The sequence below is a fragment of the Loxodonta africana genome, chromosome 5 (genome assembly GCF_030014295.1).
Source record: "Loxodonta africana isolate mLoxAfr1 chromosome 5, mLoxAfr1.hap2, whole genome shotgun sequence".
Lineage (NCBI taxonomy): Eukaryota > Metazoa > Chordata > Mammalia > Proboscidea > Elephantidae > Loxodonta > Loxodonta africana.
In genome coordinates this window covers 61,829,055-61,851,579 of record NC_087346.1, presented here as the reverse complement: position 1 = coordinate 61,851,579, position 22,525 = coordinate 61,829,055, and the positions used below count along the sequence as shown (strand labels likewise).

Below are 22,525 nucleotides of genomic sequence, written 5' to 3'. Positions count from 1 at the left end.
GTGCACAAATATGGATCTCTTCCAGTTGGTTGACCAGGTAGCTTAGACAAGTGAGTGCTTCCAGTGTTGCATTTGTTGGTAAAACATCTGAATTGGTATTTTGTCAATTCCTGAAGCCTTGTTTTTCATCAATGCCTTCAGTGAAGCTTGGACTTTTTACTTAAATACCATCAGTTCTTGATCATATGCTACTTCCTGAAATGGTTGAATGCCAACCACTTCTTTTTGGTACGGTGACACTGTATTCCTTTCATCTTCTTTTGATACTTCCTATGTTGTTCAATATTTTGTCCACAGAATCCTTCAGTATTGTAACTTGAGGCTTGAATTTTTTCTTGATTTCTTTCAGCTTGAGAAATGCCAAGCTTGCTCTTCCCTTTTGGTTTTCTAACTCTAGGTCTTTGCACATCATCATAACACTTTACTTTGTCTCCTTGAGCCACCCTTTGAACCTTTTTTCAGCTCTTTTATTTCATCATTTCTTCCATTTGCTCTAGTTACTAAACATTCCAGAGCAAATTTCAGAGTCTCTTCTGACATCCATTTTGGTCTTTTCTTTCTTTCCTATCTTTTAAATGACATTTTACTTTCTTCATGAATGATGTCATTCCACAACTCATCTGGTCTTCAGTCATTTGCGTTCAATGTGTCAAATCTATTCTTGAGATGGTCTCTAAATTCAGGTTGGATATACTCAAGTTCTTACTTTGGCCTTTGTGGACTTCTTTTAATTCTCTCTAGCTTCAACTTGAAATTGCTTATGAGCAATTGTTGGCCTGTTCCACACTTAGCCTTTTGCCTTTTTCCTACTGATGATATTGAGCTTCTGTATTGTCTGTCCACAGATGCAGCGAATTTGATTCCTGTGTATTCCAACTGGCGAGGTCTGCATGTATATTAACTATTTATGTTGTTGGAAAAGATATTTGCAGTGAATAGGCTGATGGGCTCACAAAATTCTGTCATGTAATCTCTGTTGTCATTTCTATCATCAAGGCCGTATTTTCCAACTACTGATCCTTCTTCTTTGTTTCCAACTTTCACATCTCAATCACCTGTAATTATCAATGCATCTCGATAGCATATTTCATCAATTTCAGACTACAAAGTTGATAAATATCTTCAATTTCTTCATCTTTGGCTTTAGTGGTTGGTGCATAAATTTGAATAATAGTTGTCTTAGCTGGTCTTCCTTGTAGGCATATGGATATTATTCTATCACTGACAGGGTTTTACTTCATGGTAGATCTTGAAATGTTCTTTTTGACAATGAAAGTGTTGGCATTCTTCTTCATTTTGTCATTCCTGGAATAGTATACCATACGGTTGCCTGATTCAAAATAGCCGATACCAGTCCTATTCAGCTCACTAATCTCTAGGCTATCTATCTTCAAATGTTCCATTTCTTTTTTGCCAACTTCCAGTTTTCCTTAATTCATACTTCATACATTCCATGTTCCAGTTATTAATGGATGTTTGCAGCTGTTTCTTCTCATTTTGAGTCATGCCACATCAGCAAATGAAAGTCCCAAAAGCTCTACTCCGCCCACATCATTGAGGTCAACTTTACTTTGGGGAGGCAGCTCTTCCCCAGTTGTATTTGGAGTGTCTTCTAACCTGAAGGGCCCATTTTCTGGCACTATATGAGAAAATGTTCCATTGCTGTTCATAAGATTTTCACTTGCCACTTTTTTTTTTTTTAGAGTTAGATTGCCAGGTCCTTTGTCCTAGTATTTCTTAGTCTGGAAGCTCTGCTGAAACCTGTCCACCATGGCTAACCCTGCTGGTATTTGAAGTATTGGTAGCATAGCTTCCAGCATCACAGAACATACAAGTGACCACAGTACAACAAACTTACAGATGGCTAGTGGCCTAACTATCCTACGTAGGTATTATTTTTACAACTATTTTACAGATGAGGAAACTAAGATTTAGTAAGAATTTTTAATATGCTCAAAGTCATCAGCTAACAAGGGGTGGAGCTAAATTTAAACCTAGAGGTCATGAAAATTCCAAGTACACTTTCTCCTTTTGCAGCTACTTGATATCTATCTTCATACTCCATCCTGATTTCATTATTATTATCTCTGTTATTGTTATTTTTTCATTTTACTTGTTAATCTCTTCTATCTATCCCTAACACACTGACCCCAGAATATTTTTTACTACCTTGAACATTTTTTCCTTTGTATAAGTCTTTAAAGATATAGCTAAAGAGTATTTCGTGGGCAAGTGTAGTATAGAAATGTTATGATTAATGAGGCAGAATTCTTAACACGTGTGTTTAGTTTAAATGAAATTAGTATATGTTAATTTATTCATTCAACACATAATTACTGAGGAATTCCTGGGTGTTAACCCAGTGCCAACAAGTCAAATCCAACTCATAGTGACCCTCTGAGACAGAGTAGAACTACCCCATAGGGATTCCAAAGAGCACCTGGTGGATTTAAACAGCCAGCCTTTTTTTTTTTTTTTTTTATAATTTTCATTGTGCCTTAAGTGAAAGTTTACAAATCAAGTCAGTCTCTCACATCAAAACTTATATACACCTTGCTACATACTCTCAATTACTCTCCCGCTAATGAGACATCCCACTCTCTCCTTCTACTCTCTCTTTTCGTGTGCATTTCACCGTCTTCTAACCCCCTCTACCCTCTGATCTACCCTCCAGGCAGAAGATGCCAACATAGTCTCAAGTGTCAACCTGATACAAGAAGCTCACTGCTCACCAGCATCCCTCTCCAACCCATTGTCCAGTCCAATCCATGTCTGAAGAGGTGGCTTCAGGAATGGTTCCTGTCCTGGGCCAACAGAAGGTCTGGGGGCCATGACCACTGGGGTCTTTCCAGTCTCAGTCAGACCATTAAGTCTGGTCTTTTTAGGAGAAGTTGGGGTCTGTATCTCACTGCTCTCCTGCTCCCTCAGGGGTTCTCTGTTGTGTTCCCTGTCAGGGAAGTCATCAGTTATAGCCAGGCACCATCTAGGTCTTCTGGTTTCAGGATGATGTAGTCTCTGGTTCCTGTGACCCTTTCTGTCTCTTGGGCTCGTAATTACCTTGTGTCCTCGGTGTTCTTCATTTTCCTTTGATCCAGGTAGATTGAGACCCATTGATGCATCTTAGATGGCTGCTTGCTAGCGTTTAAGACCCCAGACGCCACTCTTCAAAGTGGGAGGCAGAATGTTTTCTTAATAGATTTTATTATGCCAGTTGACTTAGATGTCCCCTGAAATCATGGTCCCCAAACCCCTGCCCCTGCTACACTGGCCTTCGAAGACAAACAGCCAGCCTTTTGGTTAGCATCCATAACTTTTAACCACTATGCCACCAGGGTTTCCTCATAGGTGTTAGGCATTTGGGAATACAAAGATCACCATAAAAAGAATGCCCATCTTCCCAGATTCACTGCCTAGTGAAATAGATTGGGACTTGGTAAATGCAATGACGGGGACGTGCATAGGAACAAAGAGAAGAAACAAACTAAAAAAAAAAACTAGTACAGCTAAAATCAGTGTGGCAGGCTAGAGAGGAATTCAGTGGAGAGGGAATTTTTAGTCCAGTCTTAGAACATGAGTATAAAATAAAAAAAAAAAAAAAGCAACCTAAATTTTGCACTGTGTCAAACACTCACATATATCCAGTGGAAAAAAAGCGTGGTGAACATGAGAAGCTGAGTTAAACCTATTCTGTGATTTCTGTGATTGCACTACTCTTTGTTCTGCTAAATGTAAAAGCATGACACAGATAATAAGATGAAATTATGACTCAGTGGGCTTGAGATAGAGCTCTGGGATTCATAGATTTAAATCACCTCAGATAATTTTTGTGTGTGTGTGTGTGTGTTTGTGTGTGTCAGTGGTTCTGGCAAGTCATTGGCAAATCCTTGTTCTGTATAATATGGAAAATCTTATTTTTCCAGTTGAAATTGGAAAAAAAATTCACCTTTCCTTTGCTACTTCCCTCAAGAATGGAACGTTATGAAATTTGGTCGGTAAAAATGATGTAGGTTTTACTAATCCTTCTCAAATTGATGAAGCTCTGTTACTCCAAAGATTTACTCAAAGTCATAATATCCAAATCTTTCACCTTTGAAAAATATTAGGATTTTTACAGTTTCCTAACCACTATTTATTATGCCAATGATTTTAGCTATTGCCTTTATGCCAAGTTAGACCAAGAATTTATTTTCTTTTTAGAAACATTACTTCTTAGATTATACTTTTGCTACTAACACTTATCACACTTAGATTGCCAGTTCTGGAATATTTTTTAAAGGTGAAGGACATAGAACAGGTTTTAAACTCATTGCTTATAGGTTATATAACTTTCAGGGTATTATTCAACTGATACCCCCCAAATTATGTAAATTATAGCAACATTTTGTTTTGGAACAACTAAATACACCCTATTTTCATATGTTGTAATTAATCCTAGCTACTTACCTTTGTAAAACATCACATTTTATAAAGGTATTTTAGATCCCTAGAGACAAATTGAAGATATTCTATAGTTCTTTTTTTTTTTAAAGTTCTAGTATGACAAATTGTCAGAAACAAATGTACAATAACATTGTTTTTACAAATTTTCTTGTAAATTATATCTAAAACCCCATTATGTGCCTTCCTAAAATGCTCATAAAAGGAGATCTTTACATACAAACTCTTAGAACAATCACATCAGGTTCTATTTTATGTGATAATGAAATAGGATGGGTTTTATGGTAGTGGTTTGGTTTTGAAGGGCTTGTCAAGTTCCCTCCATGTTCTGGATGGGAATTAAGTGTGGCGCTGCTATTTTTGTGGCTCCATATTCTGCTGTTGAAGGGAAGAGGACAGGCAACAAGTAACATTGGAAATAAAATTGTTTTTTGGTATATAGTTTCTGTCTCTACTGATGATTATCTTCACCTTATTGATTCTGCTACACTTCAAAAATGGGACTCGGTGTTGAAAAGACGTTTATGACAGCAAATTATATTAGAGCCTGAGTTTATGACTTAAAAAAAATATTTTAAACCAAAAGTAAAAATTAAAATATCTTGTGTATTTAGTCCACTAAAAATAATTGAAGCTAATTATAATCTATAAGGTTAAAATAACAAATACACCCAATAGGTGCCTATAAAATGCACATCATAGATAATTAAAAAAATGCTCAATGTCTACAATATATTTATAGAATAGTTTCACCAACAAAGACATTAACTAAAATATATGTACATATACCCATTGCTGTCAAGCCAATTCCGACTCACAGCGATCCTATAGGCCAGAGTAGAACTGCTGCATAGGATTTCCAAGGAGCAGCTGGTGGATTCCCAACTGCCGACCTTTTGGTTAGCAGCCAAGCTCTTAGCCACTGTGCCACCAGGGCTCCATATGTGTGTGTATATATATATATATATATATATATGTTAAAAATCCTTTCCCTTTATTAGATGGCTTTCATCTTTATAAATCATTTGAAAATAAATTTAATAATAACTTCCTACAGTGGACTTGAACTTTTAGCAGTTTTAAAAAGTTCTTCAGTATTGTAGTCAAATAATTATTCCTCAGAAAACAGAATTTGTTCAGTTCTAGTTTACTTTTCTTGTGTAGTTTAAAATTTCCCAAATAAAATCACTATTTTGTCAGGTTGTAGATAAGAGGGAGGAAAGACATTTCCTGATCCTCACAAAATAGAAATGTGTAATAAGAAAAGTAATGAATATAAAAGTCTTCAAATACATCAGATAGCTTATGTTGTTTATTTGATAAACTGCATAGAAGACTAGTGAAGAGAAATTTTGGTCTTTTTATATTTGATTGGTATCTGTTAGGCACAGGAAAACCAGTCCGCCTGTGTAAGCTTCTAAACTGAGAGGCACATCTGTAATATCAAAGAGAAGTAAATAAGAGTTTGATTTAGTTCCACTGGTATGAAATGCCTTTGGTGATTTCGTGCCATCTACTTCCTGTCTGTTTTAGTGCCCTGGGAAAGAAAACCAGTGGCACTATTAATTCAGCCAGAGCATAATTAAAACTGCACAATACCTACAATTAAATGATTAGCTCTGTATGTATGCAGACATGTAGGTTTGCTGTATATCTTTGTTTATGTATGCGCATGCGATTTTTGTAACTGTCATCTGGGTCATTCTTTTTTCAACTTTCTTTTACTTTTATTTCTACGTTCATTAACTCTTTTCATCACGTGGAATGTTCTTTAAACAAGATCTGAAATCACATGTGAAAACTGGGATTTAACAGGTAGAGGCTGGAAGAGAGAAATGTGCATGACATTATGACATGGAGAAAAGGTATTGAATATAGACAATCAAGTCAGCCTTTTATTTAAGACAGATCTCTCAAAGTTTGTATGAGACTTCTGCTCAAATAGTATCCATTTTCTCTAAAATTTCAAAAAACGAAACTTTAATTTTTCTTGGAAGTGGAATTGCTTACTGTTTAAACTAGTTTCCCAAGACAGTAACTTAAACACATTTCGCTGTTCCAGCTTCAGTGAAATTAAACCCATTGCTGTCAAGTCAATTCTGGCTCATAGCGACCCTAAAGGATGGAATAGAACTGCCCCACAGAGTTTTCAAGGAGCGCCTGGTAGATTCGAACTGCTGATCTTTTGGTTAGCAGACATAACTCTTAACCACTACTCTGTCAGGGTTTCTTCAGTGAAATTAGAAGAGCTAAATGCGTAGTATATGATAAATTTTAACCCTATTAAGTGATGATGCAATATAGGAAAAAGAACTCTGGACTGGAATTCAGGAGATCACAATTCTACACCCTCTAGCTTTGTGACACTTGGAAGATTAATTTGTGCTTGAGCTCCCTTATACGTTAAATGAAGATGTTAAACTAAATAGATTATACTGCTTTTTCCAGCACCATAGTATTCTATTGATACAAGTATTACATTGAATTGTTGGAGGTTTTGTGGATACAGTAATGAACAAAAAAGACAAGTACTATTCCTATTACCTTGGAACATGCTAGCTTCAACAATAGATATTAAACAAAAGCTTACACAATTAATTATGCTATTTCACCTTTCTTTCTATGTTTAATGTTCTTCCTATTGCAGCATAACTTTTAGTAATAATACCCATGAGAGTGCTTTTAGCTTCAAGTAAGAGAAAAACCTAACTCAAAGTTCATTCCAAAGCAAACCTACTGCCATCGAGGTGATTCCGACTCATAGTGACCCTATAGGACAGAGTAGAAGTGCCCTATAGGGTTTTCAAGGCTCTAAACCGTTACAGAAGCAGACTGCTACATCTTTCTCCCATGGAGCAGCTGGTGGGTTCGAACTGCCACCTTTTAGTTGGCAGCCAAGTGCTTTAATCACCACAACACCAGCACTCCTTCAAAGTTCATTGAACAGTCAAAAAATAGATTTTCTCGTCTAATTAGAAATCCGCATGTAGAGAGTCTCCAGAGTTGGTTAATTCAGGGAAATAATGACGGAAAAATTGGGAGACAGTTCTTTCCAATTTTTTTTCTCTTTGGTGTTCCCACAACTACCTCTCTTCATGTATGTAGCATATTCCAACTTTTCCAAGCAGCATATCCAGACAGAACAACATCCAAAGGAAAAGTGGCTGTTCTTCTCTGTGTCTTTTTTTTTTTTTTTTAACCAGAGAAGAAACATTTTCCTGGAGTTCCCCACTACGCTTCTCATTTCTCTGAGCCATAGGAGAGTCAATATTTGAACAAATTTAGCGTTTTTTTTTTTTTTTTTCTCTTTTTAAGAAGCCAAAAGGACAACTGAACTAAAGCAAAAGCATAGATGTTTCCTAGACACATCCAAACGCTCTGAGGGACTGAATAGCTGAGACTTGGGCTTAGGGACCGTAGTCTTAGGAGACATCTAAGTCATTTGGCATAACAAAATTTATAAAGAAAATGTTCTACATCCCACTTTGGTGAGTAGCAGCTGGGGTCTTAGAAGCCATCTAAGATACGTTTATTGGTTCCATCCCACCTGGAGGAAAGAATGAAGAAAACCAAAGACACAAGGAAAATACTGGCTGAAAGGACTAAAGGACCACGTGAACCAGAGGCTGCATGAGCTTGTGACCAGAAGAACTAGATGGTGCTCGACTACCACCAACAACTGCCCCGACAGGGATCACAACAGAGAGTCCCAGACATAGCAGGAGAACAACGTAGAATAGAATTCAAATTCATGGAAAAAGACCAGACTTACTAATCTGACAGAGACTGGAGTAACCACCAAAACTATGGCCCCCGACTCTCTGCTAACCCAGAATTGAAACCATTCCTGAAGCCCACTTTTCAGAAAAGATTAGACAGGCCTATACAACAAAAAATAGCACACTTAAGGAATGCACTTCTTAGCTCAACCAAATATACAAAACCAGGTGGGCAGCTCCTGTCCAAAAGCAGGATTAGAAGGCAGGAAGGGACAGGAACTGGATGAATGGACACAGGGAACCCTGGGAGAAAAGGGGGAGCATGCTGTCACATTGTGGGGATTGCAACTAATGTCACAAAACAATACATGTATAAATTTTTTGAATGAGAAATTGAACTGTAAACTTTCACCTAAAGCACAATTTAAAAAAAAAAAAAAAAAAGAAGGAGTTGAAAGAGTGAAGGAATGGTGGGCAGGCAGCCAACAATGTCTGGCATAGTAATTCTTTTATTTCAGAAGTAGTTTCTTTTGGCTCTAGGGTTTCGATTTGGTTCTTTTTTAATAGTTCCCATTTCTCTGATGAGACTTACATTTTTTTTTTTTTGCTGTTGTTGTTATTTTCATTATGACCATTTTTTTTTTAAAGAACTTGAACTTATTTATAATAAAAAACCAAAAAAAGGAAAAAAAATCAAATCATTTGCCATCAATTCCGACTTACAGTGACCCTATAGGAAAGAGTAGAACCGCCCCATAGGGTTTCCAAGAAGTGGCTGGTGGATTCAAACTGCTGGCCTTTTAGTTGGCAGCTGAGCTCTTAACCACGGCGCCGCTAGGGCTCCAGTACACCAAACCCATTGCCGTTGAGTCGATTCTGACTCATAGCTCCTTAGAATCCTTGTCTACAAATTCCAACATATATGGTCCATCTCAAAGTTAGTTTCTGTGAATTATTTTTCTGTTTCTTTGCATGTCTAATAGTATGAATATTTGCCAGATATTGTGGATGACTTTTTGTGAGTCCGAATTTATGTATCTTCCTTTAGAGAAAAAATAGTTTTGTCCTAAAACCAAGAAAAACTGCTGCCGTCGAGTTGATTCCAACTCATAGTGACCCTATGGGACAGGTTAGAATTGCCCTGTAGGGTTTCCAAGGAGTACCTGGTGGATTCGAATTGCTGACCTTTTGGTTAGCAGCCATAGCTCTTAACCACTACGCCACCAGGGTTTCCAGTTTTGTCCTAGCAGTCAGTTAATTTACATGTAGGTCATATTGATTTTTTGAGGCTTGTTTTAAGCTTTATTGGATCAGGTTTAGAGAAGTGCTAGAGTAGTTTTTCTCGTAGAGAACAACCAATCTGAGGTGTTAACTGAGTTCCTGGGGTGTTCAGAGAGGTCCCTCCACTCTGTTGTTTGGAAATCTCATGTCTCCCAGCATAGTGAGACATCTTTGTAACTGGCAGATACTCTCCTATATCTTCATAGGTATAAAAACTGCACCTCCTGATTGGTATTAGAACTCATCCAGGTTGAATACCCTGAAACTACCACAGTGGCAACTTGTGTACTTATTGCTATTTTGATTTCCCTCTTTATTTTGTCACCTGGAAATTTATGTCAAATGTGTTTATAATTTATCCAGTATTTCTCTGTACTCTGAACAAGAGGTGAAGTGTAAATCCAATGTGTTGCCAGAGGTCCCAACAAATTAATTTTTTAACTGCATCTGCGGTAAGTGCTACAAAAGAAGGTTTACAGAGAAAAGAAGTACCTGTGTGTTTAAAGGGTGGGGTACCGTATGTAAAGGCGAGTTCCCTGAAGAAGCCGTGTATTTTAAGGGAAAATGGGAAAGTAAGTGAGATTTTTTCATACAGATAGGAGAGCATATGCAAAGATCCTGAGGTGGGATGATGTGTGGCACATTTCAGGGCCTGAATGAAGGTCAGTGTGATTCCAACTCAAAAAGCAAGGAAACAGGTGCTATGTGATGAGCTTTGGTGAGGCAGACGAGTGTTAGATCATTGTCAGCTGTGTTATTTGGATTTTACCTCAACTTTATTCATCTCACAAATAGTAGTTAAACCTTTATTCACATGTAAATCCATATTTAAATGTCAAGTATTAACATCTTCTTATAAATATTATACTATAATAGAGGGAGATAATGATACTATCTCTTCCAGAAATGATGTTAAATATCCAATTACAGAACAATTTGAGTTGCAAGTCTTTTCCTAAAATGATACTTTCAAACAGTATATTTTCAAAGAAAATACAGGGGAAAATTTACCAGCAATAGCTTTTTGTAGGTAGCTCCTTAAACGGACAGTTTTTGTTAGGTTCTGGAATGCCAATCCTTTAATACAGGTTTATGCCATTGCGCCTGTGTCTCAAATAAGAATTACTCGAGCTAATATTAAACTTTAACATAAACAACGTGGGTCTTTTTTGAAATGAGGTTTAAATAACTAAGTTTTCCAAAATAGCTTATTGTTATTATTTTCTGCAAATATCTTTAATGAAGCTTTGGAGAGCAGTCATGCATATGCTTATTTATTATGCTGAGCAAAAAGAGGTTGCTTTTATGTTTCCATTTTCTGGAAATCTGATTCAAAAATAGCAGACTTATAAAGTGTAAGTCACTGACTTGCGTGATAGCCATAGACATTTGCTATAATGAAAGGTGTCAGCACACTAAATAAGGACTAGCTCCTGTGATGGATTAGAGCATCAACCCTGTACAACTGATATAATTTTGTATTTTGTTAGTTATTTTAGCCATTAAGTTGAGAAGTTTTCAAATGATTTGAAGAGTACATGTGTGGGAAGAAAGTTTCTAACTATCAAAATGATATTGCTACTTATAACTAAATGAAAAAAAAATCATGAACAAATACTGTTTTGTTTTCTCTCTCTAATAAGGAAGAATTCTTTAACCACTCCATAGTTTATGTCAAGATATATGTTTTCCCATTAAACTTGTCTGTCATACTGAAAATAGAACTGCAGCAGAACTTTGAGTTAGCTTGCTAGAAAATTCCTTTCACACAAAGGATCCCACTGGCAAATGTACAAAGCCAATGCACTGTAGTAGTTTAAGTTAAATGTTTTTAAGTACCACTTGGAACTCTCAAGTCCTGTAATCCTTCAAGATTACATTTAATTTAATGTTTGAGTTTTGCTCTTACTCTTACTTAAAACCTTTGTTATTTTGGTACTTAGGGACTGAGAAAGGTACATAAGACTTTATTCAGTTTTATCAAATTGCTATTAAATTTTAAAGTATAAAGACTTGGTCAGCATTTGTAACAAGAAGCATGTTTAAATATTTAGGAGCAATTCTGCTGAAGATTCATGGAGTTGACACCAAGAAGGTGAACTGTGTATAAATGTGCTCAGTGGAAATTACATTGTCATTGTTTTCTGTTTGCAGTAGTTATGGTGATTAATGAACCACAATATCAGGCTTCACTATCTTACCCTTGTTTTCTTTTTTTTTGGCCAAGTTAAGAGACTATCATTTTTGATCTGAAGCACATTTGTTCAGTTTCCTGAAACCATAATAATTCAGAGAGTGGCAGACAGAGCACTATATATCCTAAAGTGCAAGAATTGTATTATCTGGTGGGCCTTGCTAATGCAGAAACAGAAGAGCACCCGAACCTTGCTCTACTCTCACTGGTCTTATTATGGGTTGTCTGTGCTAGAGGAAAGTATGGCTCCACATTAAAATATGTCTCCTTTACTTGCTACCTACAGTTTTGTTTTTTTTTTTTTTTTTTAGGTGGATTTACCCAGAAACACTTGGGTATTTTTGGCCCAATAAAAGTCTATTGTTAAAAACCAGGGTGATATTAAAAATATTAACCAGCTGTACAGCATAGGTACCAACCTAACAGAAAGACAGTGACCATCACACAGGAAGTCTGCAGGCCTGTACCACTGATGATCAGCCTGGTTAATGGCCCATCTCACTACCTGCCTTTACCTTAATGAAGAGTGGATTTATTACTATGGCCTCGCAGCCATCTATTTTTTCATGTAGAAGTAAAATATCTCAAGATAAATACATCTTTTTTTATGTACATGAAAAAAATTCATTTTTATTGTTTGGTCTTTATGCCCAAGAAGTTAGTGATTGTGATGAGCCTCTTGAGGTCAGTGACTGACTCCTGTTAATCTGTGTAACTTCAGCGACTACCGCTCTGCCAAACACAGTGTAGATGTTTGAAATAATTGTGAAAAAGCCATCATCCTTTCTTTTTGGAATTCAGAATAGATCCAAATTTTTGAATTATAAAACGAAAGGCTAATTTCACTTTTTAAACACATTTCTGTATATAGTCCATTCTCAATTATCTGAAAATGTCAGAGATCCTTAAATTTGTAAATGATTAGCTGTAATCCTTAGAGCCTCAGTAAATTTCCCAAAATATGGTCTGAAAAATGATTAGAAAATCATGATTAGAAAAATAGGATAAATAAGTAACAAGCTAACTGAAAGGAATCATCAAAATTTTTGTTTAATTATTTTGCTTTATGAGTTCTGGGAAACTTTGAACTCTGGGTGATAACCCTGGAAAACCTGAGAATTCACCATGCAAAAAAGTTTCTGTGCAGAAATGAGTGTTGTATGAATAGATTATTAAAAATAATTGTGTTCTATGCATTCACTCATTATTTTATTCATTTATTCAATTTCAATTACACAAGTATTTATTAAGTTATCCTAATACCAGTATTGCCAGACACCAGTCTAGCAACTTAAACCTGATAAACCTTTAAAAATTCTATTTTAACTGTCAGGGATTGTATTGTGTCCCCCCAAAATACGTGTCAACTTGGATGGGCCATGATTCTCAGTGTTTAGGCAGTTGTGTAATGATGTAATCATCACCCATGTTGTGATCTGATGTGATCAGCCAATCAATTGTAAGGGGTTTCGGGTGGGATGCAACACCCTTACTCAGGTCACAGTCCTGATCCCAGGTAAGGGGACTTTCCCTGGGGTATAGCCTGCATCACCTTTTATCTTACAAGAGATAAAAAAAAAAAAGAGAGAAGTGAGCGGAGAGAGAGGGACCTCCTACCACCAAGAAAGAAAAGCTGGGAATGGAGCATGTCCTTCAGACCCAGGGTCCCTGTGCTAAGAAACTCCTAGACCAGGGGAAGATTGATGACAATGACCTTCCCCAGAGCTGACAGAGAAACCCTTCCCCTGGAGCTGACATCCTAAATTTGGACTTCTAGCCTCCTAGACTATGAGAGAATGAATTTCTGTTTGTTAAAGCCATCCACCTATGGTATTTCTTTTATAGCAGTACTAGATAAGTACGACAATAACTAAAATATTATTATATGTACTGTGACTTCCGATTTGATACACTATTTTCTTATTGGTCCTAGAGAAAATAACCATGGAAGCATTAACATGTTATTGATAAAATAGACTTTTATTACTGCAAGGTGCGCATAATAATCTGAATATGTCGTGTCAGATAAGTGTATATTTTAAAGATTTATTTCTTGTGTAATCATTCTGTTCTTTGTTCATTAATTTGCTTGTTTTCCACATAAGATGCAGCATCATGTAGAGGTTTAGAGCTAGAATGACACCACTTGCATTCAGGTCTTAGCTCTACCCCTTGTTAGCTGTGTGACCCTCAGAGTGTTACTTAACCTGTCTGACTCAAATCCTTAAAACATGAAAGGGGGATTATAGTACCAACCTCAAACAATTGTTGTGAGGATGAAATGTTTTAACACATTTAAAGCCCTTATGATAAAGCACTGATAATTCAGTGGTAGAATTCTCACCTTTCATGAGGCCGGTGCACCTCATGTGCAACTACTCGTGTCTGTCAGTGGAGGCCTGCTTGCTGCTCTGATGCTGAACAGGTTTCAGAAGGGTTTCCAGACTAAGAAAGAGTAGGAGGAAAGGCCTGGCAATCTGCTTCTGAAAATTAACCATGGAAAACTCTGTGGATTCTAATGGTGCAATCTGCAACCAATCGTGGTGGCACAGAACCAGGCAGTGTTTCATTCCATTTGAGTGGGCACGCCATGACTCGGGGGCAGATTCCACAGCAGCTAATAACAAAAGCCCTTACAAGACTACTTGAGTACAGTAAGTCTTAGAACATCATGTAGTTAGTAAAAAAATAATATAATCTTATCTTGTAAGAGTACTTAGGCTAATTCATTTCAGGTTCACTTCTTACTAGTTATTTAACTCTGAGAACAGTTCCTTAACTTCTTTGTGCCTCAGTTTACCTTTTGTGAAATGAAAATACTCATTACACCTAACTCTTGGATTTGTTAAGGGTTTGAATGAAATAACACACATAATGGTTAGCACAGTGCTTAGCCTATTCTTAGCACTCAAGACATATTAGCTGTGACTATTCGCTTATTATTTCATTATAGATATAAGATGGGTAGTGATTACTATCTTATCACTTTGGAGGGCAACTGTGATCAATGAAAATACCTGTAAAGTCAAGTAAACAATTGAGTGTGATCCAAAAATGTATTTTCTTTACTAATTATTCAATAGTTTAAAAATCAAATTATACATTTTGCCAGTAATCAGACTTGAATAAAATTAACTGAGGATATATTTTCTTATTTACATCTTTGTTGGACCTTGGTGCCAGAGTGACTTTTTTTTTTCCCAAAATTTAGGTTGCTGAGTGATTTTGTCATATTAATGCATGAAATAATATATTTATAAAAGCTACTGAAATTGAGCATAAACACTAAGCTGTTTTTTCATAAATATCATGAACTATGTTATAATATTATCATTATTTTATAGGTCCCTTGCTTTTAATAGATGGAAACAAACTTAGACTCATTAGAAAAGATAGTTGTCATAGGTTCTTCTTTTCATGTTATTTTTAGATCTACCTGATCTGCACCTTTGGAAAATTTTCAGTCTTTTCCTTTCTTTTATATTTTGAATAGTAATTTTCAAATGGCATTAGCTTTAAATAATACCAGATTCTCAACTAGAATAAAATGAACATGAACATGTGTGTTTGCACATATGACTATCTGAAAATGTTGTTATTCGATAAGCCTTTTACTTACCTATTGGAGTTAGGTATCTTCCATTTATTTCACTCTTTGTACGTAAAATCCTATGCATACTTGTCTGTCTTTATCACTAAAATGGTCATTGATTGCTTCCATAATTTAAAAAAATTACCAAAATTAGTTTCTCTTAAATTTCATGAATCTTGTCTTTCCAGTTAATTTTAAAGCATATTCTCAGAAACCCCAAGTATGAACTTTCTCTTTCAATGGTTTTTGTTGAAGTGAGCGTAAACACTGTCTCGTGTATAAATGGAATATCAATTGGGGAAAACCGTATTTTAAAATGGTGATTATCATTGAATATTGACACTAAATATGCAGTTTAACCATTTCATAATTTCTGCAAAAAGTCTCAGAATTTTCAAAGACTAATATGAGGAAAATATGTGTAACAAGGAATTTTTTTCCTAGCTCTCTGAAACATCGATCAGCAGCTTGGAAAATACTGCCCTGCACATGCTGCATTCTAATATTCATTCATTTCTTTCTTGTTAGGAACCTTTCCCTGAAATTAACAAAAGATGTTGATCAGGAAGCCAGGTGTTCCCGTATCAGCCGCATGCCCAGCAGTCCATCTTCAGATTGGCCCCTACAAGGTGTGGAAGAAAATGGAGGCATAGATTCTCTGCCTTTCAGATTGATGTTACAGGACTGTACTGCAGTAAAGACATTATTATTAAAGATGAAGAGAGTTCTTCAAGAGGTAATCGTTTACTCTAAGATTAATGCCTTTCATTGCTCTTAGTGAAGACTATAGACCTGGGTAGACTCTGCTCAGTCAATAATCAACTGCATGGCATTGGACAGGGGTCAGGTATCTTCTTAGAGCTTAACTTTGTCATATATCAAAGGAAAGATTTGAAGTTTGGGTTTATAAGCTACTCTTCAGCTCTAAGATTCTGTGAAAGAATTAAAAAGAATAAATTGAACCAAGCCTGGACAGAGTCAGGTAAGGAGAAACAACCATCAGCTATTAAGTTATGTTTATATCTTAATATAAAGCTATTGAGAGAGACCTATGAAATGAATTTCACTTGAATGATATTTGGCCTTTATTTATATGACATCTGAGAAAATTTATTTAGTTATTTTTTTGTCTCAATACTGTTCAGTCCAGTAAAAGTCTATTTGAATGTTTGATTTTGCTCAGTTATTCGGATGGGGGGTTAGTTAGGAAAATGCAGAATGGAATTCTTTCACCTTTTCACCCCAAGAATCAGACATTCCTTATGATTCAAATATGTTCTGGTTTGATTTTTATAATTATGATGAGCTTTGGGGGGGGGGAATTTATATAGAAAGTATGGGCACAAATATATAAGGTGAAGGTCAAAAATTTCAAACGGCTTTCCTCTAATAAGTGGTAAACTCAGGACACTAGCTTGAAATTTCTGACTCCAGTGATGTTTTATAATACCCCATTTTCTTTCAGTAGATTTCTCTTGAGATATTAGTAAATATTACTAATTGGAATGAATAGTATTGTGGTTACCTTAAAGTGATGATCATTGATATTTGTTTTTCTAACGCTTTTCATTATAATAATAATGCTAGTAGGTACCATCAGAGACAAAAAATGAAATCAGGAAGAGAGAAGGCAGCTTAAAGGAAATTACAGACTATTGGGGGCATCCAATCATGTGTTCCTGTTAGCTGTTAAAAGCAAAAACTGGAAGAGATTTTCTCTGTATCTCACTCCACTTTGTTACTGGAGTGCTCTTTGTCTCTAGAATCCATGCAGTTGTCTGTTGGAGTGATGTTTTTTATCTGTTCACTGTTAAACCATGAGGAATTTTGTGAGCCAGCTGTTAAGAACAGACATAAAAAAATTAAATTATATAACCTTATAATTAAATAAATTATATATTTTAAAATGTAATAAATACTAAAACTCATCATTTCCTATTTACTTTATTCCATTTTAGCATTGTCTACATTCTCGAGCTCATTTACATCTATTGAATCTATATGGTGAAAATACTATGTAATAGCTACTGTGCATATTTTTCAATTGTAGATTCATCGATACCATTTTGGTAACATGAAGTCAGCCACATGGGAGTATTTATGACACAGACACTGGCAAATGCTACAAATTAGGACTTCTTATTTTTGGGGTTCTGGGTTTTTTGGGTTCATTATTTACTAGCATACCACTATATGTATGACCAGTAACATTGTGTGTGACTATAAAGTTTCTATAGTGACAACGTGTTTTCCTGCACAGAATGGATAACTTAGAATCCCTCTGCTCTTTGGCTTAACATGCAGCTTCAAGCTCTTTGAACAAGGCAAATTTAATAGTAGTTACTATGTTAAGAGATATTAATCTCAAAGTCTGTGATATTATTCATATTAAACTATTCAGCTTTCTACTTATCTTTTGAGTCTTGATTTTAGTAAAAAACCTGTACAAGTAAAAGGGCATGAGGCAGAATTGACAGGAATGTCAAAAGATTTTCTTGGGATAATGTTTTGTAATATTAAAATATTCAGTGATAGTCACTGTACAATGTTCCAAATATATTGAGATTATTTTTATACTTCCATCTGTTTTTCATTATTAAAGATTATATGAAAAAATGAAATAAAATTGGTTTTAAAAGCAGATGTACAGTGAGCAGTAATTATACACGTTTGTGCAGCCCATTCAGAGAACGGGGGATCTTAGGCTGTATTATAACAAACAACAGCAATATTATTATATGATTAGCATAGATAACTGTTCTAGTAATAAATACTCATAAATGAACTATGACCATTCCTCATACAGACTAAGTTTTGGCACTATTGTCAATCCTTACAAATTGCTATTATTGCTTAATTTTCTCCTCATAAGTATAAATCAGAGATACAACATTGTCCTCATACTCACCAGTAGATCTCATTGCATGTTCCCTGATTAAAAACTCTGGTTTATATGATAACATATTTTAGATTTGCTGAGGATTGGTAGATTTCTAAATAAGGGCATTCAATCCGCGTGAAACCTGGCTCATTATGAAGCTATACAACCTGGTCTGGAAAATAGACAAGGAGGAGAGTGAAGTAAAATTCAGTGCTCTTTTGAAAAGTTCCCTGGGGGAGATTAAAGAGGGTAGAGAAAAATTTTTCCCCAACCCCAACCCCCATTTCTCTCACAAATTTCACTGGAAGAAGTATATCATAGTGGCTAAAATCATAGATGCTTTTAGAACTACGGAGATTTAGATGTAGTGATTTCTGGTGGTAGTGGTTAAGTGCTACAGGTGCTAACCAAAAGGTTGGCAGTTTGAATCCACCAGGTGTTCCTTGAAAACCCTGTGGGGCAGTTCTACTCTATCCTATAGGATCACTATGAGTTGGAATCTACTCAATGGCAGTGGGTTTGGTTTGGTTTGGTTTAGATGTAGTGGTTAAGAGCTCGTCTGCTAACCAAGAGTTTGGCAGTTCTAACCCATCAGCCACTCCTTGAAAACCCTAGCGGGCAGTTCTGCTCTGTCGTATAGAGTTGCTATGAGTCGGAATTGATTCAATGCCAATGGGTTTGATTTTGGTAGATGTGAATATCGTTTCTGATACTTAATAGCTGCTACAAGTTGATTACCGTTTTTGAGTCTTTGTTTCATCATATGTAATATTAATGCCTGCCTCATGGTGTTATTAAGACAAACAATTTAAAAAAAAAAAAAAAAACAGGTAATCACAGTGTAGGTGTGAACTAAGAAGCATCCATGGTCATGAGGTACTGCAATCATCTTGTTCTTGTGATTACAACTGACTATGTCAAGTCAGCTGGGTAATATTTGACATTTCTTAAGCACTTGGAAATGTACTAGTAAATGTTCTTAATAGCACAAAGCGTTGTATTCATAGAAGCAATAACTTAAGTAATTCTTAATAAAAGCTGTAGAAGGTGAAACTAAAAGTAGAAGTATTGCCTTTTAAGCTTTTCTGGGTTTACTTAATGTGGAAGCTCATTTAATGTGACCTTCCTTGGCAAAAGAACTTCCACATGCCAGTTGAATTTCCTGTTTATAGTCAATATGTTAGAAAAGTTAAGAAAACAGAAGCAGTAAGAGGGCCAAGCCTTTAAGTGATAATATGTAAGAAAACTAAGTAGACGATATTAGCGGTTAATTAAGAGAAAATATGAGAATAAATGAGTTAAATGATAGTAGTGTTACTGTAACTGAATATGATAATGAATATATCACTACCCATAAATATATAAACTGAATTCACACTTATGTATGTCGGCAGCCAAATGATTATTTTCTAATAATAACATAATGACCCTACCTACTGTAGTTTAGATTGAACCACTTTGTCTGCACAGCAGTGATTATTTATTGTTTGGGATTTTTTTTACTTAATCCTTCACCTATACAAATATAGAAACTAAGAAAAATGAAAATGTTGATAACACTCGTTCAAATGTTAAGTTTTTGGAGATAAAGATGAAAAAGCTTTAAAAGTATTAAAAGTTGCAAATTTTAAGCTGCATCAATTGGAATGAAACATAAAATATGGTAAATTGTGAAATGACAAAACCAATTAAAGAATGTTTTGTATTACTACATCTAAAGATTAATTTTTTACATATTTTTATAAATATATTATTTATATAAATATGTATTTGTATCCACCACACATCTGTGAAGAAAATTGCAAGGATGGCACAGGACCGGGCACTGTTTCCTTCTGTTATACATAGGGTAGCTATGAGTCAGAACTGACTTCATGGCACCCAATAACAACAACAACATATTTTTATAAATATACTATCAAATTTCTTACATAACCAAATGAAAATCATTGCTTGATGCTTTGTTTAATTTCATATGTTTTGAAATTCACAGAGGGCGATCAAACTAGTCAACATTGTTTTATAAAAAGATGGCTTTTACCATTTAAACTTTGGAATTAATATAGAAACAAATGAAACATTAGATTTTTTTCTTTTGTATTTCTTAATGTTACATTGTATGGAAATATATTTTACATAATAATGAACATCATTTTGTACAGTAACAAAGTACAAGATTCAACATTCTTTTGAAGTACAAAAATACAAGAAATTAAGTCAGGTGTTTGTTTTCTGGATACAAAGTTGACACTTAAAATACTTTTTTCAGCAATAAAAAACAGTCGAAAGATACAATAAGCATACCTCTTAAAATTTAGTTTACATTGTAAAGAATCCAAAAAATACAGTTTATGAAAAACTTGCTGTAGCTTTCTTTCTTCCGTTTAAATAACTTCTTAATGGTTTCTTAAAATGGATACTGTATATTTAAAATGCATTTAAATGTTCACTAAACCAAAAGGAAGGTAAGGTTTCTTCAAATATATTTGACTTACTAGTTATCTTTGATAAAAATAGAGACTTTAATAAACAAAGCCATAAAATAGGGATGTCATAATGTTTGAAGGAACAGGGAAGTTAGGATTTTAGGCATAAAATAAGCCACCTTTTTAACATGACATTTCAGTTCTAAAGCAATTTAGTAGATACTGTGTCACCATTTAATTTAGGATATTTAAGTTGAAACTACAGTAAAACCAAAGACATTTCTGCTTCTTTAGGAACAGTGGTGGTAATGATTTTGTCTTAAAATAGTGCGTTAATTCAGTCAGCAAATATTTTGAAAGGACTGTTTCAGTTGCTGGTAAACAAAGTACTCACTCTTGTGGAGACCTGAACTGGCAACGTTGTGGATACCTGATAAACAACATCCCAGCCAAATGGAGTAAATGCAAAATCCCTAAGATTGAGACACAGAAAATGATGTGCGCAACTGGAGAGGAGTGAGCAAGTGAAGAGTGATGTGCGGAAGAGTCAAAGTCGAATACTGATGTCTGATCATGTAAACCCGTATAGGCCGGGGAAGGAGTCTGGACTGTGTTCCTATGAAATGAGAAGCCATTGTAGAGTCCTAAGCAAATAAGGATGATGGAGTGATTTACATTGTTATAAGATCAAACTGGATCTGATATGAGAAATGCATTGAATACAATGAAGTGGAACAAAAGTTATAAGGTTATTATATTGTTCCACTTGAGAAATCATGGTGACAGGTCAGGGTGGTAGCAATTGAAAGGCAGGGGTGGAGGGGAGAGATTTGAGATACGTTTAGTTAGTAATGTCAAGAGCACTTGCTGGTGAATAAGAATTGGGTGGTAGTGAGGAAGATTAAAAGCAAGGATAACTCTAAGAGGTATGGTTTGAGTGGGTGGATATTTTTGCCATTTTCTGAGTGTGGAAAGATTAGGAAAGAAGTGAACTGCGTGAAGCGGGATTAAAGTTGAGGTTAAGGTTGAGATCCTTATTTGGACATGCAAATGTATGTGCCAAGTAGAAATTTGAATTAATGTGTCTGCAGACCTTGGAAGATCAGGGCTAGAAATATAGATTGAGCATTCATGATCATATAAACTCTGTTTAAAGCCATGGAAGACAGAACTTGTATTAAACTCAGGTGGGGTACTTCAGTATTTAACAATCAAGAAAAAGAGTGGACAGTGAAATGAGAACACTAAGAAAGAGTATAGTTGCAAGGAAGCCAGGAGAAGAAATTGCTTAAAGAAGGTTAACTTGAGTAATGGTGCCCAGAAGTAGTAGGATAAGAAATGAAAAGGTAAGCAATCATTGGTTTTGGCAGTCCATTGAGGTTAAATCCAAAAATATATTACCTAGGCTTCAGAAATTTCCATATGTGAAGTAACCCATTTAAAGTGTTAATTTGCAAATCCAAAGTCAGAATAGAAATAGTCATTTCCAAGGTTCTCAGTTGTTAAATTATTGGTTCCTTTCTTTACAAAGCATTGGCCTAGGAATGTAAAGGATATGAAAACAATTAAAACACACCCTGAAAGAATTCTAAAAATATGGTTTACAATAAGATACACATTAATATTTGAAGGACACGGTAGATTTTACTAGGTTAATTAGACTAGTAACAAAAAGTTCATTTTACACAAAGAACCTTCCATATTGAGGTTTATTTTTCTTTTATAAAGTAATATTTATATTACTTAGGGTAATTACGTACACAACAGAGGCAATCCAGCGTAATGATCACAATATACAGGTGCATGCATGTGACTTTGGGCAAGGTGTTTAATATCTCCGTAAGAACCTGGACCAATCTAGAAGTGGAATTACTAGTTAAGTGCATGTTCAAAAGTACAAGATAATGTCAACCTTTTTCCAAAGTGTTTATACCAAATTACTCTCTCAACAGAATATAGTATTTTCATACAACATAATAGTGTTGCCAATGAAAA

The 22,525-nt window shown here is 35.3% G+C and overlaps 1 protein-coding gene across 7 annotated transcripts in view; it reads left to right on the top strand.

Moving 5' to 3' along the window:
- CCSER1 (coiled-coil serine rich protein 1) overlaps positions 1–22,525 on the top strand; it is an 845,607-nt gene that overhangs the window by 493,502 nt on the left and 329,580 nt on the right. For 5 of the 7 annotated variants that reach the window (XM_064285541.1, XM_023553241.2, XM_023553242.2 and 2 more), the window contains one exon: positions 15,752–15,959. In XM_064285541.1, the coding sequence (XP_064141611.1) occupies positions 15,752–15,959 (208 nt within the window). Of the gene's footprint in view, positions 1–15,751; positions 15,960–17,181; positions 18,885–22,525 lie in introns of those variants that run through there. The other 2 variants (XM_064285544.1, XM_064285543.1) reach the window with 2 other exon arrangements.